The 25,816-nt window shown below is 46.4% G+C and overlaps 1 protein-coding gene across 1 annotated transcript in view; it reads right to left on the bottom strand.

Annotated features, from left to right (window-relative positions):
* Positions 1 to 25,330, bottom strand: part of LOC130474705 (IgGFc-binding protein-like) — a 44,072-nt gene extending 18,742 nt beyond the window's left edge. The window contains exons 1-11 of the mRNA XM_056846402.1: positions 25,282 to 25,330; positions 19,402 to 20,628; positions 16,540 to 16,880; positions 14,993 to 15,566; positions 11,987 to 12,588; positions 9,255 to 9,822; positions 7,845 to 8,434; positions 6,874 to 7,453; positions 6,334 to 6,533; positions 5,036 to 5,177; positions 2,346 to 2,674 (exon numbers count right to left, since the gene is read on the bottom strand). Coding sequence (XP_056702380.1) covers positions 2,346 to 2,674; positions 5,036 to 5,177; positions 6,334 to 6,533; positions 6,874 to 7,453; positions 7,845 to 8,434; positions 9,255 to 9,822; positions 11,987 to 12,588; positions 14,993 to 15,566; positions 16,540 to 16,880; positions 19,402 to 20,628; positions 25,282 to 25,330 — 5,202 coding nt within the window. The remainder of the gene's footprint in view (positions 1 to 2,345; positions 2,675 to 5,035; positions 5,178 to 6,333; positions 6,534 to 6,873; positions 7,454 to 7,844; positions 8,435 to 9,254; positions 9,823 to 11,986; positions 12,589 to 14,992; positions 15,567 to 16,539; positions 16,881 to 19,401; positions 20,629 to 25,281) is intronic.
* Between the last annotated feature and the right edge of the window lie 486 nt (positions 25,331 to 25,816).

The following is a 25,816-nucleotide window of genomic DNA, read 5'->3' as shown; positions in this document are numbered from 1 at the left end:
GGCGTACTGGTTAGTGTTGGATGCCCACTCTACAATAAAGCTCACTGGGTGACCTTGGGCCAGTCATTCATTCATTCATTCATTCATTCATTCATTCATTCATTCATTCATTCTCTCTCTCTCTCTCTGACTGGATTGTTGTGTGGATTTAATAGAGCAAGGGAGAGAATATACACTGTTCTGAACTCCTTGGAGGTAGGGCAGGATAAAAGTGTATGAAATAAATAACTGACAGGAAAGAAACGAATCCTTCATGCATCTGACGAAGGAGACCGTTAGGAAAGTTTATGCTGGAATAAATTAATGCCATGGGACTTTTTGTCTACTTAGCTATGACAGACTGAATGGCTACTCTTCTACAATCTGTCCCTCAGGGTGGAGTGGAATATTTAATACTGAAGCAAGCCAATGTTTGAAAATTGCATTTGGAGGGAGAATAAAGGATATAATGTTCTCCAAGTGGAAAGAATGAGCTGTTCAGTATGTACAATGATTCAGGGGAAACTTGCCAATGTAGTGTTTGTGTCGGTCCCCCCCCCCATCTAATAAGCTCAGTTTGGTATGGAGCTTTTGCCCTGGACTGTCTTCATACTTGGTCACCGAGGTTCTGTATAATCATCGCTGTTCTCTCTGAGTCACCATTGCCTTCTTGCACATTCTTGCTTGGAAGAGTTATAGCTCATCTCTTACTCTCAAGTGACCATACTAGTCTAACTTATTGATGTGATTTAGCGAGGATCCTGAGTCATCATCCTTTGCTTATATCCAGGTGGGGAATTTGCAGGGATTCAGAGGTGGACTTCAGTCCGAGGGATCCATGAGTAAAGGGCAAAAATGTCCACAGATTCCATACTTGCATATAAACAACAGCTGCTGAATACTGACTAAGGGCAGCCCTCTAGCTTGGTGTAGTGGTTAGGGTGTTAGACTAAGACCTGGGAGAACCAAGTTCAAGTTCCCACTCTGCGGTGGAAGTTTCATTGGTGACCTTGGGCCTATCACCCCCTCTCAGCCTAACCTAAATTTTAGGCAGAAGAAGAAGAAGAAGAGTTGGTTTTTATATGTCGACTTTCTCTACCATTTAAGGGAGACTCAAACCGGCTTACAATCACCTTCCCTTCATCTCCCCACAGCAGACACCTTGTGAGGTAGGTGAAGCTGAGAGAATGTGACTTGCCCAAGGTCACCCAGCTGGCTTCACGTGGAGGAGTGGGGAAACAAATCCAGTTCACCAGATTAGCCTCCACTGCTCATGTGGAGGAGTGGGGAATCAAACCCGGTTCTCCAGATCAGACTCCACCGCTCCAAACCACCACTCTGAACCACTACACCACGCTGGCTCTCATGCTGATAGGGTTGCCAGGTTCTTCTTTGCCACGGGCGGGAGGTTTTTGGGGTGGAACCTCAGGAGGGCGGGGTTTGGGGAGGGGAGGGACTTCAATGCCATAGAGTCCAATTGCCAAAGCAGCCATTTCCTCTGGGTGAACTGACTTCTATCAGCTGGAGATCAGTTGTAATAGCAGGAGATCTCCAACTAGTACCTGAAGGTTTGCAACCTTAACTACAGGGAGGATGAAATAAAACAGGGAAGAATGGTGTAAGTTGTTCTAAGTCCCCATTGTGGAAAGAAGTGGGGTATAAATATATCTAAATAGTAATTCTACATGTTAAGCCTAATGTTGGGATGAGGGTTTGCCAGCTCCAGGTTGGGAAATACCTGGAGATTGTGGGGGTGGAGACTGAGGAGGGCGGGGTTTGGAGAGGGGAGGGACATCAGTGAGGGATATTGCCATATAGTCCACCATCCAAAGAGGCCATTATGTCTGATCTCTGTCATCTGGAGATCAGTTGTAAGCCTGGGAGATCTCCAGCCATCACTTGGAGGTTGGCAACCCTAGTTGGGATCTCAGAGCAGCTGAGAATCAAAAGTTAGTATCATGGGTTGCATCCAGACTCAAGTGGCAATTTCCACTGAATCTACAGACCTCCCTCATGCTATTCCTCGGGGCCCACCATCCCTAGGGTTGCCGACTTCCAGGGGGTGGTGGAGATCGCCCGGTATTACAACTGATCCCCATGCGATAGAAATCAGTTCCCCTGGAGAAAATGGCCACTTTGACAATTGGACTCAATGGCATTGAAGTCCATCCACTCTCAAAACCCACCCTCTGCAGACCCCACCCCCAAAATCTCCAGGTATTTCACAACCCTAACTTTCCCCCAGGAGCAGCGTTTCATGGAGACCCATGGAGTGCAGTGGGAGGTGGGAGAAAGGAAAGTTTTATTCTGCCACTGGAAAATGCAGTCTGGATCCATTCCCCCCTAAGTTTGGCTATCCAGCCTACCCGGATTCTCCCAGTCTCCTGTTTGTAGATGGAGATCTTGTACCCGTAGACATAGATGTTGACCAGCCGCACGTAGGACACCGCCTGGTTTCCCCTGTTGTCGTTTTTCTCTTCTACTGAGAAAGGTACCAGGGTAGAGTCATTTCCACAGTACTTGGCAATGATGTAAGTGCAGGTGCCCTGGAAATCAAAGTCCAGCCCGTCGAAGGTATGGTAGTGTGGGTCTCCCCAGCCCCAGCAGCTTGCTGTGAACTCAGGGATGCACGTGGCCTGCTGGTTCTCCACTTTGCATGTTTCTTTGAGTCGACATTTCAAGGCTTTACAAGGATCTGAAACGAAAGGGCAAACTTGAGTGAATGGCTAATTCCATTGAGAGTATGTATTGGGGGGTGGAGGGAGACCAGTTTTAGCTATAGAGAGTGGAAGAACAAGAATAACCCCCCACTCTCACTTGGTGGACCTGACCATTCTGGTCTGACCACTTCGGAGGCCTTGCTTCAGGTGCCATCTAAATCTAGATGGGTGGCAACCCCCCAAAACGGCCTTCTTGGTCATGACACCAAAACTTTGGATTGGATCTCCCTCCCTAGGGAGGTTTGTCTGTCACCCTATATTGTCTTCTGGCAGCAAGTGAAGACTTTTTTGTTGGGTTTGGTATTCTCTCACTAACTCTTATTAGCCCTCCTTCCTGTTTCTGTGTTTTTATGTGTTTATGTGCTTTATTTGGTTCAAATATTTTTATATATGTGTGTAATTTACCGGTAACTGCTTTTTAATGTTTGAAAGGCTTTAATGTTTGAAATGGTTCCCATCTTGGGGACCCAGAACAGGGTGGAAAGGTGGCATAGAAATGTCGTAAGTAAGTAAGAGAGTAAGTAAATAAGTAAATAAATAAATAAATGTATTTCATTACTTAACAGTTAAAGGCAGACACTGTTCCACATACAGGGCTTAAGAACTACAATGGCAGAAGCATGATAGTTATGTGCAGATGGAGTCACTATACCATTACATCAATATTGGGTAAACTCTGTTTGCCTGGCATCAGTCACCACCCAGGTGACTGTATTCAACTGGAAACCAGAGTTTCTAGACAAGCTTCATAGGAACCAGGACCCCTCGATTGCACCATCAGGTCAAAGATCATGTGATAGGTGTTGGCCAAGAGGCATCCTTAGGAAATTACTTGTTAAAGAATTCCAATGCAATATTAATAGTGCCATCCTAAGAACACTACCCTGTAAACCCTATTGAATAGACCTAATTAGGATTTGGATTATACAGGATTGCTCTCTAAATATATTCTTTTTTGGTTCATCGAAGTCAGTATTGTCTACTCAGAGTGGCAGCAACTCTCCAGGGTCATCACCTACCTGCTTAGTCCCTTTAACTGGAGATGCTGGGGGTTGATCATGTGACCTTCTGCATGCCAAGCAGATGCTCTAACACTGAGCCACAGATCCTCCCCAAGTTCTGGCTCTGTGCCTTGTCTGGGGTAACTGGTTGGTTACTGTGCAAAATAGGTTACATTGACTAAATAGACCACTGGTAGGGTTGCTAACCTCCAGGTGGTGGCTAGAGATCTCCTGCTATTACAACTGATCTCTCAGTTCCCCAGGAGAAAATGGCCACTTTGGCAATTGGATTCTATGGCATTCAAGTCTCTCCCTTCTCCAAATCCTGCCCTCCTCAGGCTACACTCCCAAAATCTCCAGATATTTCCCAATCTAGAGCTGGCAACCCTAACAACTGGTCTGATCCAGCAGGGCTCTTCTTAACTGAAACTGTGGAGTGCCAAGGTGAGGGGGGTGTCTCTGCCTCCCAGGCTAGGGAAAGCAGGAAAAGCAGGAAAAGAGAAGAAGGAAGTCTCTGAGTTAGGGCAGGAAAGAGAAGCAGCCATTGTAGAGGAGCCACGGGGCTGCCAAAGCGAGCCAGCAGCATGACATAAGGCCCTGATATTTTGAATTGTGGTGCTTAGAAGAAGAAGAGTTGGTTTTTATATGCTGACTTTCTCTACCACTTAAGGAAGAATCAAACCGGCTTAATCACCTTCCCTTCCCCTCCCCACAACAGACACCCTGTGAGGTAGGTGGGGTTGAGAGATTGTGACTAACCCCAAGGTCACCCAGCTGGATTCATGTGTAGGAGTGGGGAAACAAATCCAGTTCACCAGATTAGCCTCCTCCACTCATGTGGAGGAGTAGGGAATCAAACCCGGTTCTCCAGATCAGAGTCCAGCGCTCCAAACCATCGTTCTTAACCACTACACCACTCTGGCTCTCCTCTGGAGGAGGAGGAGGAAGAAGAGTTGGTTTTTATACCTTGCTCTTCTCTACCAAAAGGAGTCTCAAAGCGGCTTACAATCACCTTCCCTTCCTTTCCCCACAACAGACACTCTATGAGGTAGGTGGGGCTGAGAGCTCTATGAGAGCTGTGACTAGCCCAAGGTCACCCAGCTGGCTTCATGTCTAGGAGTGGGGAAACCAATCCAGTTCCCCAGATTAGCATCAAGTGGAGGAGCAGGGAATCAAACCCGGTTCTCCAGATCAAAGCCCACCACTCCAAACCACCACTCTTAACCACTATACCACAATGGCTTAGGCTTAATCATGGTGGTCCTATACACACGTCAGGCCAGGACTTCTACTGGAGAACATGTCTCTGCTGTGCTTGACTGGACATCTTCTTACCATTATTAATGCAACTCATGACTCCATCTTGAATCTTACAGGTCTCATCATCGGCACAGCTGTGGGCTTCACAGATCACCCCTTGGCCTGGAATGCAGGTACAGCTTTGACCGCACTCACTCAGCAGAACTTTCTCATTGGGCTGATGGGAGGTTTGAAAAAAAGAATAACGACAACTGCTGTGTTTCATTACCTCAAGAAGACATGTGTAGGTTAGGAGTGGAAACATGCCCAGTATTTCTGAATGTTCTTATCCCTCACAAATGCAAGCAAAACCAACACTGGAAATGATTCAAAATCATAATATGTTTGCAAGCCACTTTGGATAATTTTAGCACAAATGGAAAATACAAGTAGTTCTGAACATAACATATATACTGTCTTCCTTGTTATTACAGTGTAACAAACCATGCACATATTCTTGTGGTATCGCATTTCAAGGAGATACCCATGAGCCATTTTCAGACTGCATATCAATAGTGTCATATCACCACAAGCATAATGCTTTTTTCGGACAAAGGAGCCCATTGTATAACCGTTCAGAAATTTGCCATTGCTCCATTTCCGTACCTCCTTGTAACAAGGAAGTAATATAGATTAAAATGATATTTCTTATTCTTACACATCCAAGAAACAGCACGAGACACTCTATTTCCCCATCCTATTTAATGGATCCTGACATCCATAAGAACTTGTGATAATTGGTTAGAAGTAGCATGGGACTAAGAGAATGTGGAAATGCTTAGAACAGGGGTTTCAAACATACTGCCCATGGGCCGGATCTGGCCCCGTGAGAGTTCTTATCCGGCCCGCGAGCCCCCAGTCCCGATCTAGGCTGGCAAGGCATGGCCTGGCCCGACCAAGTAACATTTATGTCATGTCGTGCCCTCGTAACAATTGAGTTTGACAACTCTGGAGAAGAAGAAGAAAAAGAAGAAGAAGAGTTGGTTTATATATGCCGACTTTCTCTACCACTTAAGGTAGAATCAAACCGGCTTACAATCACCTTCCCTTCCCCTCCCGACAACAGACATCCTGTGAGGTAGGTGGGGCTGAGAGAGCACTAAGAAAGCTGTGACTATCCCAAGGTCAGTCAGCTGGCTTCATGTGTAAGAGTGGGGAAACCAACCCGGTTCACCAGATTAGCATCCGCCGTTCATTTGGAAGGAGTGGGGAAAAAACCCCTGCTTCTCCAGATTAAAGTCCACTGCTCCAACATATATGTAATCTGACATGTCATGAGTTGTGAAAGCAACAAAAACAGAGAGTGGGAAAACAATGTTTGGAAGATCAGTTACCTTGTAGTAGCGTCCGTTCTCGAAGCACCCACAGTGTTCTGCAGTAACGCAATTGAGGCCGTCAAAGAAGAAGCCATTGTCGCACTGGCAGCCCTCAGCACAGGTTTCTGGACATGTTCCCGGGTCAGTGATCTTGGCACAAGTGGTAACGCAGAGGTTGGCACAAATCTCGTAGTGGCTGTTGACTGGGCAGCTGAGAGCTAAATTAAAAGAACGTATGGATTACATATGGTGCTACTCCAAATGGAAGGGAGGAGGAGAGAGCTGAACCAACCAAGGTTTTGACAAGTGAAGGAAAATATAGCAACTAGTAATGGACCAAATCATAAATTCCGTCACCCTGTCTTATGATGACTATTATGAGGTTGGGGACACCTGTTCTAGGGTACTCAGGTTCAAAGCCATTTAGGACTCAATAGGTAAGAACACCTTTTTTTTTTTTTACTGTCCTCAGAAGTGATAAAGAGTTAAATCAAATGCTATTCCTATTTCACATTTCAAATGATATCTCCCAGCCAGGAGTCAATCATCGATACTCACGGCAGAAGGAACGAGTCCTCCAGGGCTGGACGGAGACCCCAGCCTCTTGGCAAGCAGATACATAACTCTCAATACTCTTGCATAAGATTTTGCTGTCTCCATTGCCCATGCAAAGATCATAGATGCAGTTACTGAAGTAGACGCTAGGGTTTACTTTGTTGTGGCAAGCTGTAAAGGGACCATCCACAGCAGTGAGGAGGCCACAGTAGTTGCGTTGTTTGAAGATGTCCTTCTTCCTCTCCTCACAGACCGGACAGTTGTTTCCAGAGCATCCATCTGAGCAGGCTTCGCTTGCCCCAGGGACGGACACTTTCCAGGCCGCACCAAATACAGCTGCATCAGACACCACCTGGCCGTCAGGAAGCAGGAAATCGTCCTCTTTTCTCCCATTGTAGTTCCCACACAGGCCACTTACTTGGCCCTGGTAAGTCCCCGGGACCGTGACTCTGACATTGTAAAGCAGGTCGTAGCTCACGAGGAGGGCAAAGTCAGTGTGGATCACAACTTTGGTGCCGTGCTGATAGGCTCGGAGTTGTCCACCAGAAAGGGTCACTGGGAGAGGCTGGAACACACCATTCACCTGCAGGAAGAAGGTAATTTCTCTTTTGAGTAGGGTTATGTTGTGGGTTGGATCATACCAGCTTTTCCATTGGTGAAAAAGGGAGGAAGATGTTCTCCTTCACCAACAGACAGGGCATCATGAAAGCTGAATGGATAAAAGCCATGTGGGATGGGGTTTGTGGTAAGGAGGGGAATTTGGTTAGATTGAGTGAAAACAGTGTATAGATTAGGGTTGTAATAGCAGGAGATTTCCAGCTAGCTGGCAACCCTAACTAGAGGCCAGCTGTGTGGTAGAGTAGAAGGGCTTGTGCCACCCTTCCATAACGAGTTGCAGAACCAGTAAAATGTACAAACCATGGCAATGACTTTATGAACGAAGGAATGGTTAACAGTTTGTGGCACAGACTCACCTGCACTTGTCCTTTCTTGTTCTGAAGTAAGGTGAGTGTGATGTTATAGACCTCGACAGAGACCATCTTGGTCACTGAAACCTTGCCGTTCCCCCAGGCCTCGTGCTCCACATTTATAGTAAAGGGTATCAGTGTGGTATCGGCTTTGTTGGCCTTCGCCAGGGTGTATGTGCAGGTGCCCTGGAAGTCGAAGCGGAATCCATCGAAGGAGACGTAGTGGGGGTCACCAGAAGCAGAACAGGTAGCGCTGCTGATGGGGTGGCATTTCAGGATCCCGCCCGACAATCTGCATTCCTCATAAGGTCCACAGGAGAATGCTTGACACTTCACAGTCCCACCAGTTTGGCACACGCAACGTTCTTGGCACGTTGGGTAGAAAGTCTCTCCTGCCAAGTAGTAATGGCCTTGATGGCGGCATCCACACTGGGACATAGGGACACACTGGTCGCCACTCCGCACAAAGTTCTCATCACACACGCAGCTCTCCTGGCACTTCTCCGGACAAGGGACTGGGGTATACAGGCTTCCACAGGTCTGGTCACAACCCCTGGCACAGAGCTCGTAGTGACTGTTTTGAGCGCAAGGAAGACCTGTTGATTTGAATCAATGGGGAAATGAAAAAAAAAAAAGAACTTAACCTACTGGGTAGATGGGGGCAGAAGGTTCAGAATGACACACTCACAAGGACAGTATTATTGTCACGAGCCAATTCATGGCCACTTCTAGGCTGGGATAAGAGCAGGTGTTTGACCATTTCTTTCTGGGTCCATAGTCCACCAAATGCATGCTTGGTGGAGGTAAGAGCTGTCAAGTTGCAGCCAACTTGTGGTAACCCCATAGAGTTTTCAAGGCAAGAGCTCTACACAGGTGGTTTGATATTTCCTGCCTCTGTGCAGCATCTCTGGGTTCCTTGGTGGGCTCCCATCCAAGGACTAACCGGGGTGAGCCTTGCTCACCTTCTCAGACCTGAAAAGATGGGTCTAGCACGGTGGAACCTGATTCAGTATAAGGCAGCTTTGTGTGTTCAATAATAATAAAACTATCAGCAAAGTCAAGCATTAAAACCAAATATTAAAACATGAATCATGGATGGCGTATAAATCCCACGCTTCTGTAAGAGCCCACACAGGTGGCTGCCCTTCAACCAGACCATTTCAGATACATGAAGGGGGAGGGGTGGGGAGGCCAGTATAGATGGTCTTCGTGGCTGCCCTCAATTGTAGGCCTGGTGGAAAAGCTCTGTCTTACAGGCCCTGCAGAACTCCCTTAGGTCCCGCAGGGACTGTAAGACTTTAGGTCTTGCTCGAAACGGAATACATGACCTGCTTGCTTCCCTTTATTTATCTTTAGACACTGCCCATCATTATTGATCTGTAGCCAAGAAGATTTGCAAGGCATAGTTGCACTTACTGCAGAAGCTCTCGGATCTCCAGGCGTGGATGGTCGCCCCCGCTTCTTGGCAGGCCGCTGCGTAGCTGGCAATGTCCTGGCAGATCACAGTTTGCTGGCCGTCAAAGAAGCAGTAATCATACACGCAGTCGTGGAAGTACCCCTCAGGATCAACTTTGCTGTGACACTCTCGGAAAGGGCCGTTCTCATCCAGGATGAGCCCACACTCCTTGCGGAGTCCCCGTTGCTGTCTCTCCGTGGCGGGCAGATTAGAGCACTCTCCTTTATCATCCTCCGTGCACCCTTGAACCTCCCGAACTTTCCAGCTTTGACCAAATGCCAACGGGGTTGGGGCCACTCCACCATCTTTCATGGTCATTTCATCTTGTTTGTTGCTGTTGAAGTTCCCGCAGAGACCGCAAAGGGCTCCTGCGTAGGTGCTGGGCACAGTCACGGTGACCCGGCTTTGCCAGTCAAAGGTGACAGTCAGCTGGAAGTCAGTCTGGACTACAGCGTCTTGCCCTCTCCTGTACAGGGAAATCTTGTTGTTGTCTGTACTGTAAGGCAGGTTGGTCAGCAAGCCATTCACCTAGGGACCATTCAAAAAGGGAGAAGTGGGCATTTCAGAAGTGTTTTTCCATGAGGCATACAGAGCATTTTCCTTAGTTAAAAAAAGTTATATCTCCAAAATAAATTATCCATAATGCATACTCTGGCATACTTGATCTCATCTTCTTCATAGAACAATAGAATCATATAGTTGGAAGGGGTCCTACAGGCCATCTAGTCCAACCCCCTGCTCAATGCAGGATCAGCCTAGAGCATCCATGTCCAGCCTCTGCTTAAAGACTGCCAGTGAGGGGGTGCTCACCACCTCCCTCGGTAGCCGATTCCACTGTTGAAAAACTCTTACTGTAATCCCCCCCCCCAATATCCAGCCGGTACCTTTCTACTTGCAATTTAAACGCATTATTGCGAGTCCTATCCTCTGCTGCCATCAGGAACAGCTCCCTGCCCTCCTCTAAATGGCAGCCCTTCCAATACCTCAAGAGAGCAATCATGTCCCCCCTCAACCTCCTCTTCTCCATACTAAACATTCCCAACTCCCTCAGCCTTTCCTCATAGGGCTTGGTCTTCAGGCCCCTGATCATTCTCTGGTACAAACAAAAGAACAGTCATCTATGTCACAGTAGGCCAACATTGCAATTGTCCTTTTAAAAAGAACTTGACCAAAATATGATTATGGACACATTTTAAATAAAAAATAATAACCTGCCTTCAAAAACTTTGTAAAGAAGACAGAGCAACCCCAATGAACATTTCTAGTGGAAACTGCATAGCAGGAGGCAAGGAATGATCTCCAAACTACCTTAATAGCCCTAACCTGACCAATCATGGCCAACCACATCTGTCAACCTACTCTTGCCAAACCACTTGCCTTTGTTTTATTTATTTATTTATTTATTTTATCAGATTTAGAATCTGCCTTCCCCAGCCAAGACCAGGCTCAGGGCGACTCACATCTCCCATCAGATGGTGCTGTTAGAAAGCTAAAGTGAAGGTAATAAATGGCGTGTGGCAACCTGTTACCTGGAGGAGACCTCCACCCACGCAGACCATTGAGCTAGGAAAAGCAAGAAGAAGAAGAAGAAAAAGAAGAAGAAAACAAAAAAAAAATGAAGAAGAGTTGGTTTTTATATGCCTACTTTCTCTACCACTTAAGGGAGACTCAAACCGGCTTACAATCACCTTCCCTTCCCCTCCCCACACCAGACAGCCTGTGAGGTAGGTGAGGCTGGGAGAACTGTGACTAGCCCAAGGTCACCCAGCTGGCTTCGTGTGTAGGAGTGGGGAAACAAATCCAGTTCACCAGATTAGCATCTGCTGCTGATGTGGAGGAGTGGCGAATCAAACCCGGTTCTCCAGATCAGACTCCACCGCTCCAAACCACCGCTCTGAACCACTACACCACGCTGGCTCCAAGAACCATCTTGTTTGACTCAGTTGAGGGTTACAGTGACATCACCAGCCAGTAGAGCAGTTATTTCCTCTGCTCTCTCTCGTATTGGCATGCTTCGGATTCAAAATTTGAAATGGCAACGTAGACTATTCTGCGGATTTCAGCCATTCCCACCATTTGGTGGACATCTTGCTATTTACTTTAATGACCCTGTTCATATGACCAATGTGTCCCTGAACAATGTCACACTGAGATCAACAATTAAAGAAAGAAAAAAGAAAAGAACTATCTAGATCAGGGCTTCTTAAACTTTTTTCTACTGGTGACCTCTTTTTGCCCCAGAAATTTATACGTGGCCCCGGGCATATAAGTATATAAAATAGGTATACAAATTTAACATTTACTGATAATAAATCATAAAGAAACCTTTTACAGTTGCCAAATTTTTTGCCACCCCAACATTCAGTTACTGTCGCGACCCACGGTTTAAGAAGCTTTGATCTAGATAACCCATAAGAAAATTAGTATTTTTAAAAATCTTGATTAACCGAGGGGGAAAAAAACTTGGCCACTGCCAATGTAGTATTAAAATCCACCCCTTCTAAAAGAACCTTCATATTATCAAATCCACAAACAGATTCCCAAATAAAAGGCTTTATCCGTCTGTCTCTAGCTTCATGACATCTTGCCGTTGATAAATGGTGACTGGAGTCTGAACGGAAGGGAGAGACGCTCCAACGAAATGGAAAAACAACCAGCCGTTCAAACGGAACGAATCTCTCATAAAACTCACCATGACTTTGGCAGGGTTTTCTCTGCTGATCACTATCACTGTGTCGTAAACACTGATCTCCACAACGCGGGTGAAGGACACCGATTGGCTACCTCGGTGGTCGTTTTGGACAACCACCTGGAAGTTCACCAGGTCCTGTCTGTTCTCACAAAGCCCGGTGAACTGATAGACGCAGGTGCCCTGGAAGTCAAACCTTAGGCCATCAAAGCTGATGTAGTGAGGGTCCCCTGAAGCTGAGCAGGTGGCATAACTGGTAGGGTAGCAGTTCTGGATGCCATTCTCCACCTGGCATTGCTCTCCGCTCCGGCAGTTGGACACCTGGCAGATCACTTGTCTGGACTGAGGGTCACAGACACAACGTCGGGTGCAGGTGCCGTCTCCCCAGAACTGCTCATTGGGGGCGAAGAGTTTCCCCTCAAAAACACAGCCACAGGCAGACTGGGAGATGCATTTCCCGGCGTCCAACACGAAGCCCTCGTTGCACTGGCAGGTCTCCACGCAAGGCAACGAGGAACAGTTGGTGGGAGCAGCTTGGTCGTTGCAGGTGGCGGGACATGCGGACCCACAAGCCTTATATTGGCTGTTTGCAGGGCAGGGCAAAGCTGTCAGAGAGACAAGATAAAAGGACATGGTTTCTCTTGATGGCGGTGAAAAGTGCCTTCAAGCCACAGCCAACTTAGGGCAACCCCATAGGGTTTACACAGCAAGAGACGAAGAGAGGTGGCTTGTCATTGCCTGCCTCTGAGTAGCAACCCTGGACTTTCTTGGTGGTCTCTAGGGCTGCCAAGTCCCTCTTCACCACTGGCGGGAGGTTTTTGGGGCGGAGCCTGAGGAAGGCGGGGTTTGGGGAGGGGAGGGACTTCAATGCCATAGAGTCCCATTGCCAAAGCAGCCATTTTCTCCAGGGGAACTGATCTCTATCGGCTGGAGATCTTTTGTAATAGCACGAGATTTCCAACTAGTACCTGGAGGTTGGCAACTCTAGCTGTTTCCCATTCAAGTACTAACCAGGGACAACCCTGCTTAGCTTCCAAAATATGACAAGATTGGGCTAACCTGGGCCATCCAGATTAGGGTATGGGTTTTCTTGGCCTAACATATTTTCGAAAGTATTGTGTGGATCAAATGAGGAAACCAACCCGTGCTGTTAGAAATATTGGAGTGACACCAAGGTAATAAATAGTACTCCCCTACTCTAGGACATCCTTTGTTCTGCTGTTCCACTGTAATAGGGCTGTACCAGACAAGATGCCAGAAGAACATTTGATTGGATCTTCAGAGCATTTCCCCTTCATAAACAAAAGCCACTGGATGTCTTCACTTGTACCAGAGTTCAGCATGGGGGTGGGGGGTTAAACACCCCCTCTGCTCTTTTACCTATCTCAAATGGAGCTAAGGAGCCACTATTTTCCCACTTGATTGAGGATGGCTTTATGGTATGTTTCCCCAAAACAGAACCCACACCAGTTCTGGGCCAATCGCTTGAGGTCAGGAAAATAGCATCGTGGGAAGGAAAGTTAAATGTCTCATTTCTCATGAGCAATAGCCCCAGCCAAAGCTTCCCTTTGTTGCTATTTATAAAGAAAAATTATACCAGCATAGTGTCACCGCCCCATGCAATTTTGGTATTTAATCTCATTTGCAGTTTTTAATTATTAGTATGAGTTATTTATTTAATTATTAGTCGATTTTGGATGAACCTGTACTCAAAAGTACTTAAGAACCCTGCAAAGGAGTTGGGTACTGCTTTCCCCGTGTTGCAAATACAGGACTGAGGCTCAAAGTGGGTGGCTTTCTACCTTTAGTGATTACAGGGCTGAGCTAAAAGATTAACCAGAGATAGTTAATTATGTTTTTTTCTGTATTTAGATCTCTAGCTGGTTCTTTATTTGCTTTATTGCTGGTTCTAAATTAGAACCTTTAATGTTCATTTGATTATGCTTTAATGGTTTGATTTTTATGATTTTTATATTTTATAATTTTTAACATTATGAATTTTTGTGCTTTGTTTTTATGGGGTTTACTGCTGTATTGTTTTTAGCCTGGCAAGTCACCTTAAGCAAGTCTCTGGAGAGGCAGCATATTGCTTCCTATCTCACAATTTTCCTTCAGGGAGAAGGAAAAAGCTGAAATCATCAAGTTCTAGGCAAATAGAAAATTCTGTTTGGGGAAAAAAACACCCATAGAAACGCTAGGTAGACATGCAAAGAAGTTCTCTCTCTCTCTCTGCCAACCCATTACTGGAGAAGATTTAAAATGTTTCTCTATGATACTAAGAACTAGTAATCATCTTAACCACAAAAGCGGATTTTTATTCTCAAGAACTCAGCTTCTGTGCTACAATCGGTATGGAGGCCATATGGCCAAAGCTACAAAAGATGAAATGCCTTTCCTATTTCTGCCTTGGATCCCAGTGAGAATGGTGGACCATAAATGAAAACCATCATTGTTGTCATCATCTACATTATGCATTTGATGGTATGTAGGGTGGAACCAGGGATCCCCATCTTGCTGACCCATATTTTTAATTGTTGTTTTTATGTTTTTGTATATATTTTAGCTTTGGTTTTAAAGCCTTTAATTATTTTTTCTTGGTCATCATGGTTCCTAGAATGTTATCTTATTATGCATGTTTTAATTTGTGAGCTGCCTTGATGCCTTCATGAAGGTGGAAAGGCAAGGCAATAAATAAAGTAATAAATAAAGTAATAATTTCCTATCACTATCCCTAGGGTTGCCAACCTCCAGGTGCTAGCTGGAGATCTCCCGCTATTACAACTGATCTGCAGCCAAAAGAGATCAGTTCTCCTGGAGAGAATGGCAGCATTGGCAATTGGACTCCATGGCATTGAAATCCCTCCCCTCTCCAAACCCTGCCCTCCTCAGGCTCGGCCCCCAAAATATCCAAGTATTTCCCAACCCGGAGCTGGCAACCCTAACTATCCCCCACCCTGGCTATCCTTAACTCTGAAACAACCCTTCTCTATGGCACTCTGGGATACTCACAGCAACCAGTGGGTGTCCTCCAGTCAGAGATGGTCACTCCTGCTTTTTGGCAGGTGTCTGCATAGTTCTTTAGTGCTTCACATAGAACATCCTTGAAGCCATCATTCAAGCAAAGGTCGTAGACACAGTTGTCCAGAAAGATACTGGGGTCGACGACAGAATGGCACTGGACGAAGGGCCCCCCTGTTCCTTTGCTGATCCAGCCACAAAATGGCTCAGCTTTGTACTTGTTGGCCGTCTGTGGTGGGCAGCTTTTGCATTCCCCATGGCAGTCATCCCAGCAGAACCTGTCCCCATCCTCCACCTTCCAGCTTCGCCCAAACTCTACAGGGGTTGGAACCAAGACCCCATTAGGGGTCTGGAAGTCATCATTCGGATTTCCATTGTAGTTACCACACAGGCCGCATATACTCTCTGAAAAGCTGCTGGAGATCTTCACCACCAGGTAGCTGTTCCAGTCATAAGAGACCCTCAAGGAGAAGTCTGTCTGAATAATGACAGAATTCCCACTCTGATAGATGCGCAGTTTCCCATCATGCAAGGAGATGGGCAGCCGAGAACGCTGGTTATTCACCTGCAAGATAAGCCGGATGTAAGAAGCAGCAGAAGTTGAATGTTTTTCTTCCAGAAAGTCATCATATACTCTACTGGAGGATTTGGATTTAGAGTAGGGACTTTTTGTAGACTAAACATTTGTAGCATAATAAAGATAAGACGTAGTACTGAGGGAACGCTGAAGGCAAATTTAAGTCATTTAACCCCCTTTCAAATTGGGCTGCAACCCCTCCAAAATTCAGGTTAGTTCACAGAGGGCTTAATTCTACACTGCTAGCCCTCCCTCCAACCCTCCCCCCACAATGAATCACAAGAGCTGGTGGTATGCCCAATTTTATAGATTCCCATTTTGTTCCATAGAATATGGATGGTCCAGAATAAGAGACTGGGATAAATGGAGACCAAGCAACCAGGTTTTAGAGTTTTCAGCTTCTTCTAAACACACCTAAGGAGTATGGGATACCTAAGGTTTTCAGTGATCTAGAAAGTTCAGATCTCGAGACAGGAGCTGGAGCATAAAAGCTCAAGGGTTGCACCTCAGTAGGGAAGGAGCCAATATCTATACGTGGTAGACAGTAGAGTTGGGCAATGTATGGGGGGAGCTTCATGGACAAGGAAGTTGGAGGCAATACAAATATATCAAGCTAAGATAATTTGTGGAACTCTTAGGATAATCCATGTATGTATTTACTACTGTAAAGAATAAGAAAGATGGCCTTCCACCTTGCTTCTGGCTCCTCACTCAGAAATGTTGCCCTCTTGGCTTAGAGACCATGAAAACAAGTCTGAAACCTGAAGCATCGGGTCAAGCCCTAAGATTTGGGAAGCTTGGGGGCAGCAATTTTCAACCTGAAGCTTCAGAATGGTAGGGTCATTGTCAACGCAGAGTGACAGAAACCATCGCCACATGCCAATGAGACAGAAGCAAGGGCAGCAGCTATACACAAAACTATTTTTGGGGAAAGAGAAGACTATTTATCTTTCAACCTTACCTTAACAAATCCAATTTCATTTCTGGAAACCAAAATGGTGTTGTTGTAGACCTCGACGGCCACATAACCAACATAGGAAACACGAGTATTGCCCCTGTTCTCATTCTTGGCCTCAACACTGAAGGAAGGAAGAGAAGTGTCTGACCCACAAGTCTTGGCAATGGTGTAGGTACAGGTGCCCATGAAGTCAAAGTTCTTCCCATCAAAGGTGTGATAGTGAGGGTCTCCCTGTGCCCAGCAGGTTGATTCAGACTTTGGCACACAGACTGGCTTTCCATCGATAATCTCACATTTCTCCTCTTTTCTGCATTGGATTGAACTGCAGCTGGGTAGTGGTTTGCCTAGAAGAGTCCCACAACATTGTCAAATCAAGCAATGTTGGTAACCAGTGGAAGGTAGTCAGAGTAAACACGAGGCATTTTAAACTACACTAGACTATGTAAGTACTTGTGAAGTGAAAGGCAGTGTTGGAGTATCTTTTAGTATGCCTTACGCTATTTGTGGAGAGATGACTGAGGTTTCAAGTTAAAACAGCCTTGCAAACAGCCACTGGCCTGGTTAGTGTAGTGACAAGTCATTTTCTTTTCTGAGGCCACAAATGCTTTGGTGGCTAGCAGCTTTGATAAAGCTGAGCTAAAGCTAAGCTTTAGCTTGCCAAAGCTAAGCTAGACTTGTGGATTTGCAAAAGTGGCTTTGCCAATTGACTCTAAAAACAAATGAAAAAGAAAAGAAAATTAAGAGAGAAATGCAGAATGCAGAGTTTGGAACCTCTGTAGTCATTAGGGTTGCCAACCTCCTGGAGATCTGGAGATCTCCTGCTATTACAACTGATCTCCAGGCAACAGAGCTCAGTTCACCTGGAGAAAATGGCTGCTTTGGAAGGTGGACTCTATGGAATTATACCATGCTGAGGTCCTTCCCCTCCCCAAACTCCACCCTCCTCAGGCTCCACCCCCAGAATCTCCAGGTATTTCCTAACCCAGAGCGAGCAACTGTAGTAGTCGTTGGGTTGGATCCAGCTGAAATTTTCTCTCAAATTTGTCCAGTTCCCCTTTTTTACTATGGCCCCCATCCCACATGGTTTTTTCTCCCTAGAGGTCCCATGATCCTCTGTACATCCTTTTGGGTAATCAAAGGGGAAGCCCTGCTCCCCTTTTCAGCAGTAGGAAAGCGGATTGGATCAAACACATGGGCAGTGAAAGAGGCGCTTGGCATGAGTTGTTCTTAGCCATTCTGTCAGTTGCTGAGGTTTTATGGAGTAAATATTCTGCATTTTGCTCTGGACTTAAAAAAAAAGGTATATCTGTGGATGTAGTTCAAGCACAAGGTGGGGCTGTGTGCTGTGTGGGAAGGGGTATAGCAAAGAAGAGAGGTACCTTCACCGCTGTGTTGGTCAGCTGAGGGACTGTGTATGGATAGCTGCATGGATGAGAAATTTGTAGGGTTGCCACTCTGGGTTGGGAAATACCTGGGGATTTTTGGGGGGGAGCCTGAGGAGGGCGAGGTTTGGGGAAGGGAGGGACTTCAATGCCATAGAGTCCAATTGCCAAAGCAGCCATTTTCTCCAGGAGAACTGATCTCTGTCAGCTGGAGATCAGTTGTAATAGCGGGAGATCTCAAGCTACCACCTGGAGGTTGGCAACCCTAGGCATGTGGTATGCAAACAGCACATGTGAGCAATATGTACCTCTGACTATTGTATGTGAATATTATGAATAGGTGCTGCATGTGTCAATAAGGAAATATGTGAGAAAGGGAAGGTGGAATGAGGCACAGAGGAAGGATTATACAGACATAGAAACTGCAGTTCCACTACGGTCAGTATTTACAACTAAATGGTAGAACTATGGCTCACCATGGTCTGGCAAGGTTATCATTAATATCCCTGGAGTCCCTCTGCAGATACTCAAGGGTGTTGTCTGGAACCTTAATTTTCAAAGTCTACTGCCATGAGCCAGAAAGGTATACAGATGAGTGGAAGGGCTGCTTTATAGACTATCAGCAAGCCCCAAGGTTTATCTGCATCTTTAACATACTTAGATGCCGTCAAGTTCCAACTGATCTATGGTGACCCCAGTATATACTACTAAACAAACCACAAAACACAAAACAAACCAAAGAAATACAAAGACCAAACACCTACAATAATTCAACGGGGGATATACACAGATGTGCAAACCCCGTATTTCGATCCTGGCATACAATTCAGTGTATCAAATCAATGACATTGATTTTTTGGGTGCTGTTTCTTGCAATCAGCCTCCAGGTACTAGCTGGAGATCTCCTGCTTTTACAACTGATCTCCAGCCGATAAAGATCAGTTCACCTGGAGAAAATGGCCGCTTTGGCAATTGGACTGTACGGCATTGAAGTCCCTCCCCTTCCCAAACCCCACCCTCCTCAGGCCCTGCCCCAAAAACCTCCCACCAGTGGTGAAGAGGGACCTGGCAACCCTACTCCTATCTGCAGATTTTAAAAAGGTAAAGGTCCCCTGTGCAAGTACCAGGTCATTCCTGACCCATGGGGTGACATCACATCCCGACGTTTACTAGGCAGACTTTGTTTACGGGGTGGTTTGCCATTGCCTTCCCCAGTCATCTTCCCTTTATCCCCAGCAAGCTGGGTCCTCGTTTTACCGACCTCGGAAGGATGGAGGGCTGAGTCAACCTTGGACCGGCTACCTGAAACCAACTTCCGTTGGGATCGAACTCAAGTCGTGAGCAGAGCCTGGGACTGCAGCACTGCAGCTTACCACTCTGCACCACGGGGCTCTGCAGATTTTAGGGAGACGAAAAGCCATGTGCCAATAGTTTAATTGTTCACTGTCTGCATGAAAGCTTAACTAAAAGAGAATATACTTACCACAGGCACAAAGGGCCACAGAGCCATAACCATTATAGCGTGAACCTCCAGCAATGAGGAGCCCAAAAGGAGTGCTGGCATGCTCTAGGAGAGAGGCTTTAGTTTCGGTGCCCAGGCTGGATTGAGCCCAAGAATATTGTGTGCCGGGGATTGGCTTCCACTGGATGTTTGCAATGGCTCTCTTATCTAATGTGATCCCATTGGATTCTGAGGTTTTGGCTATGATGACGGCGTAATTATCAAAGGTCTTCATCCCATCAATGTGATACAACCTGCAGTAGCTTGTTACAGCTGGAATATTAATGAGGAATGGGTCGTAGGCTCCGTTTGCTACTGCGGCACCAGTGAAGAAGAACAGAACCTGGATTCCAACATCGGCAGTGATGTAAAGTGGCCGAGAGGGGTGCACTTCCAACTGGATAACCTGTCCGGCAATCACATTACGGGTGGTTTCTGTGGCCCCAGAATGGTATTTGATGCAGGTTTTTTGGGAAGCAACGACATAGGTGATGTCGAATCTGTTTTGGAAGGACAGCGGGGGGACTATGAACGCAGTCCCCCAGCTCGGAACGGGCAGTAGCTGCTCGACAACGTGGTCGCAGCCTGTGTTTTGGACAGCACAGCTGTGCCCGCTCAAGACTGCCACGGGTTCTGTGGATTCGACCCTGGTACCGGACAGGTCAACCGAGCTTTGCAGCTGGATTGCTTGGAAGGCCTGGAGGTTGGTAACAAGGTTGCTTCCAGCAGAATAAACCTTTCCTCTGAATACCACAGCCCCCTTTAAGTGAATATCTACTCTAGCAGGAGCTTGATAAGTAACAACTGTGAATTCCTTGAAAGTGTTGGTCAATGCACCCACCGGGGTTATCACATAATACAGTGTGCCCAAATGTTGGACGGGATGCACTATGGTGGCCCCACTTGAGGCTCTCCTGGAGCTGAAAGAGAAGGTGGAGATATCTTTGTCTGCTTGGACCAACACCGCCTTATCTAGGATGTCTGTCCCTTCCATCTCGACAGAGGTTGGGAGCTCAACTGTCATGGTTTGTCCCCGATTGACAGAAATAGTTTTGCGGAAGGTGGACTTGTTCACAGTCACGGTGACCGTGGTTGCAGGATGATAACCGGTGATAAGCAGCTCAAATTTAGGGTCGGGTTGGCTTGGCCAGGTGTTGTGCATGAACACGGTGACAAATTCCTTTCCTCGCGAACTGGCAGTACACAGGCCTGAAAGAAGAAAAGAAAGATTATGAAAGGGACAGAAAACTATACAGCAACCATGACAATGACCTTCTATGAATCTGTAGCAGGGATCCCCAAGCTTTTTGAGCTAGCGGGCACATTTGGAACTCTGACATGGCATGGTGGGCGCAGGAACAAAATGGCTGCCACAAAATGGTTGCGGCAGGATTTGGAGCCAGCCACAAAATGATCGCCACAGCTTAACTTTAATAATACAGTGTAGATCCTTGTGCTGTGGTGGCAGCAACATTTTTAAAAAATCTGCCCAGCCAATCAAATCTCCAATAGTCAATAAGAAGCCGTGCTGGGCAAAAGCCCTACCTGGTCCCATCTACTTCCTAGAAACACTTGGTGGGTGCCAGCAAATGAGTCAGAGGGCACTATGGCATGTATGGGGACCATGTTGGGTACCCTTGATCTATAGCAATGTTCTGGAGGCATTTTTTGATACAAGAAGATCCCAAGAAGACTCCAAGACACATTTTTCATCTGGAGTTACTTCGGTCTTCCTGCTAACCCAAACTCTGGATGGGCCAAACTGCACGATATGAAGAGGAAGAAAAAGAAGAAGAGTTGGTTTTTATACCCCGATTTTCTCTACCTTTTTAAAGGAGAATCAAAGTGGCATACAATCTCCTTCCCTTCCTCTCCCCACTACAGACACCTTGTGAGGTAGGTGAGGCTGAGAGAGTTTTGAGAGAACTGTGACTAGCCCAGGGTCGCCCGGCAGGCTTCATGTGGAGTAGGGGGGAAACCAACCCGGTTCCACGGATTAGAGTCCACTGCTCCTAACCATTATACCATGCTGGCATCCGACAGACAGTCAGAAGTACATTGGGGAAACTCATCTGAAATGGTTTGCTTGGTGCTGCATGGGAATGCTGTGGGAGAGCTTCTTGTTACCCCCACCCCACTTTATCCCATTTCTGCTTCTCCATTTGATGTGAACATTGCTGAGGTCATTTTTTGTTGAGCTAATGTATTGTGTGCGTGACAGCAGCAGGGAAGTCATCTGGTATACCCCCCGAAGAGCATTACGCTCTGCTGATAATAATCTGTTGGTGGTCCCCGGCCCGAGAAATGTGCAGCTGTCCTCAATTAGGGCCAGGGCCTTTTCGGTCCTGGCCCTGGCCTGGTGGAATGCTCTGCCGAATAACATCAGGACCCTGCGGGACCTGAAGGAGTTTTGCAGGGCCTGTAAGACAGAGCTATTCCGTCAGACCTATGGTTGAGGAGGGCCGCAGGTGAGATTAAGTAAGATCTGCGCTCGCCTCCCTACTCCCCTACTCCCCACTCTCAGTTTATGATCTATTTGAGGGTGGATAGCCAAACCGATCATATAATATGGTTGGCCTTACCGGCTACAGTATGCACTTATATACGGCGACCATCTTTTAAATTAATCAGGTTGTTCTGTGATTTTATGGGTTTATATATTTTATTGCTACTGTTATATTGGAAATTTTGGTGTTGTAACCCGCCCTGAGCCCAGCTTTGCCGGGGGAGGGAGGGGTAGAAATATAAAAATAAATAAATAAATAAATAAAAATCTATGGTTTATATGTTTTATTGCTACTGTTATATTGGAAATTTTGGTGTTGTAACCCGCCCTGAGCCCAGCTTTGCCGGGGGAGGGAGGGGTAGAAATATAAAAATAAATAAATAAATAAATAAATAAAAATCTATGGTTTATATGTTTGCTGAGGGAAACAGTAGAGTGCTGCATGACATCTGGAACAAGTGTCTGTTTCAAATGAACTTGTTGTCGGGCTCCCAAAGGAAGCAAATTTTCTCTAATTTGCATGGACATCATGCTATGCACCCCAGATATGAAGGCGCCAGCCTGCCAATCATACCCCAGACTTTGAGGTGCCAGCCTGCCCATCAGCTCTTTCTGCCAGTCCTCAGCAACGCTGAACTTCTGAACCTGAAAACTGATGGACAGCTTGGCTCACAAATGCATGGAGGATGGGGGCAGCCCCTTTGTGGGCCCATAAAATTGGACCCTCTGGCCCAAATTTCATTAAACTTAGGTGACTGTCTAAGGAGAGTCCCTTTCAGCCACATGGTAAATTTGGGGAGTCTACCTCCAAAAATGCCCCCACAGGAGCTTCAAAAATAACCCCATAGACTATAATGGACCTGAATTTTTCGGTAAACCTGGAAATAAGCCAAACACCGAAATTTACCGGCATGGGTATTCGGCGTATAATGGATTTATCGAAAAAAATCAGGCCCATAAAACCCAAAATTCACTAAAAAATTTTTTTTGCACAACTCTAGCTTGGCAGAACATTTTGGTCTTTTGCACAACTCTAGCCTGGCAGAACATTTTGGTCTTTTGCACAACTCTAGCCAGGTGGAACATTTTGGTCTTACAGGCTCTGTTGAACTGCGTTAAATCCCGCAGGGCCCTGGAGGAGGGAGTTCCACCAGGTCGGGGCAAGGGCTAGGGTTGCCAGCTCCCGGTTGGGAAATACCTGAGATTTTGGGGGTGGAGTCTGAGGAGGGAAAGGTTTCGAGAGGGGAGGGGCTTCAATGCCATAGAGTCCAATTGCCAAGGCGACCATTTTCTCCAGGGGAACTGATTTCTATTGCCTGGAGATCAGTTGTAATAGCGGGAGATCTCCAACCACCACATGGAGGTTGGCAGTCCTAGCCAGGGCCCTGATTGAGGACAGCTGGACACTTCTCAGGCTGAGGACAACCAGTAGGTTGGCGTTTGCCGAGCGTAATGCTCTCTGGGAGGTTTAGGAATAACATCGTTAAAGTTCTCTTATATCCTTAATCTCTGTACTCTCTGCCATGGACAACTCTCTATAAAACTGGTCATGTTCATCAGCCTCAATTTCCAATATGCAATTGTTAGGGTTGCCAACCTCCAACTGGAGAAAATGGCCTCTTTGGCAACTGGAGTCTAGGGCACTGAAATCCCTCCCCAAACCCCGCCTTCCTCAGGCTCAGCCCCAGAAACCTTCCACCGGTTGTGAAGAAAGACCTAGCAACCCTAGGAATTGTCCCCATAGCCACTTGTGGGTGGGTGTCCCCAGTTTCCCTGCTCTTTCAAGGGTGAGGTTTAACATTACCCTCCAACCCACTCATTCTCTTCACAGTGTCAGAAATCAGAATTCAAACTAGAATAGCTCCCTGTACGTATTTGTGAAGGCCCCCAGGGAAAAATCCAGACCCATTTGTGTTGTGAATGAAAAAGTGTCCATCGCATCTTGTGTCACAACTCTGAGAATCATTTTAAGTTTGGGGGGGAATCTTTACACCCCAAGATAGATAAAATGCGTAAAGGCACAACTTTCAAGATCGACTTCCAATGCCAATGAACTCTTCCCTTTGTATGGGGTTTCCTCCCATTATATTATTTGTCTTGGTACACTTTCCTGGAGCAATTTTTTACGACTGTACTGGTGACCCTAAACTACTCAATGGGAGGTGTGGGAAATAGGGCTGTGCAAAAAAAAAAAGAAAAAAAAAGATATTTTTTGGGTTCGGGTTTATCAAACCTGGATTTAAAAAAAAAAAAAAATCTGGAAAATGGAATTGATTCAGAGGCAGGAAAGTAAGGGGGAGGGAGGGGGAGGCAGGCGGAAAATTGCGATAGCACCAAAGCAGCAAAATAATGCCAAAAATGTCGCCATTATTGAGAATCCGCTTATTCGGCTCCCTTTATTGCCGCCTTTTCCCACACTGGTAAAAAGAAAAAAACCCTAAAAATACCGAAAAGGTATTTTTCAGGTTTTGTTTTTTTACTTCAGTAAATCGAAATGCACACCCCTAGTGGGGAAGAGCTGTGTCTATTTTGGCTTCAGGATGCTGAACTTTGAACAGAGCCATCTGGGAGTAGCTGACTTGTTGGGTTGCCAGCTCTGGGTTGAGAAACTCTTGGAGATTTGGGTGTGGAGCCTGGAGAGGTGGGGTTTGGTGAAGGGAAGGATCTCAGCAGGGTATAATGCAATAGACTCCTCCCTCCAAAGCAGCCATTTTCTCCAGGGGAACTGATCTTTGTCATCTGGAGATCAGTTGACATTATGGCAAGATCTCCAAGCCCCACCTGGAGGTAGGAAGCCTTATGGGGCCAAGAGCTGCCGTTGTTATGTTGCCTTTTAATTTTTTCTGCATGAGCTTTAACAGCTCATAGTGTACTTGGATCTGTGCCAGGTAGCCACAATTTTCACTAGTGTTATATACTGGAAGCCTTTTCCTGTCCAGGAGAGAAGTTTGCAAGGGGCAGGCAACCATTTCTCCAAGTAGATTAACCTCCCTGCTTGCTCCATAGGAACAAGTACAGAAAGCCTCTTTCATGGGGGATCTTCATGGGATTCGAAAATAACTTTGCTTCTTAAGAGATCCCACTGCATTCCTCCTTCTTGAAATGGCCCTTACAAATAGGTTGCCTGCTCCGCGTTGAAAATACCTGTAGATTTTTGGGGCAGAGCCTGAGGAGGGTGGGGCTTGGGGAGGGGAGGGACTTCAATGCCGTAGAGTCCAATTGCCAAAGTGGCCATTTCCTCCAGGTGAACTGATCTCTATTGGCTGGAGATCAGTTGTAATGGTGGGAGATCTCCTGCTGCTACCTGGAGGTTGGCAACCCTAGTCAAACTGTATGCCCTTTAATGCCAAACTCACCAGACAGAAGTGCCAGCCAGGTCCCGAGCAGCAGCAATCGCGTTGCCATGGCTACAGAAGAGGAAAAAATTCATTCATCAATAGAGGAAGATGTCCCCCTCCATTTCTCATCGTCAACCCCTTGAATGTCCCCACCTCCCTTTACAGAGCTTAGACTAGAACATTATATATGGCAGATGTACCACTGGAATTCTGGCTCCCATGCCTTCTTTACCTGGGCTGCGTGTGTCTGCCATCAAGTTGCAGTTGACTTATGGAGACCCCCCATAGTGTTTTCAAGGCAACAGACATTCAGAGGTGGTTGGCCATTGCCTGCGTCTGCATGGGCTGAGAGAGTTCTGAGAGAACTGTGACTGGCCCAAGGTTACCCAGCAGGCTTCATGTGGAGGAGTGGGGAATCAAATCCCGTTCTCCAGATTAGAGTCCGCCACTTTTAACCACTGCACCACGCTGGCTTCCCAAACCTTTATTCCATTTTCTTTCAAAAAATCCAAATCTAAGCTTGCATTGGGGCAGAGAATCACCTTCTGCTTAT

The sequence above is a fragment of the Euleptes europaea genome, chromosome 3 (assembly GCF_029931775.1).
Source record: "Euleptes europaea isolate rEulEur1 chromosome 3, rEulEur1.hap1, whole genome shotgun sequence".
NCBI lineage: Eukaryota > Metazoa > Chordata > Lepidosauria > Squamata > Sphaerodactylidae > Euleptes > Euleptes europaea.
This window is presented reverse-complemented; position numbering and strand designations above follow the sequence as displayed.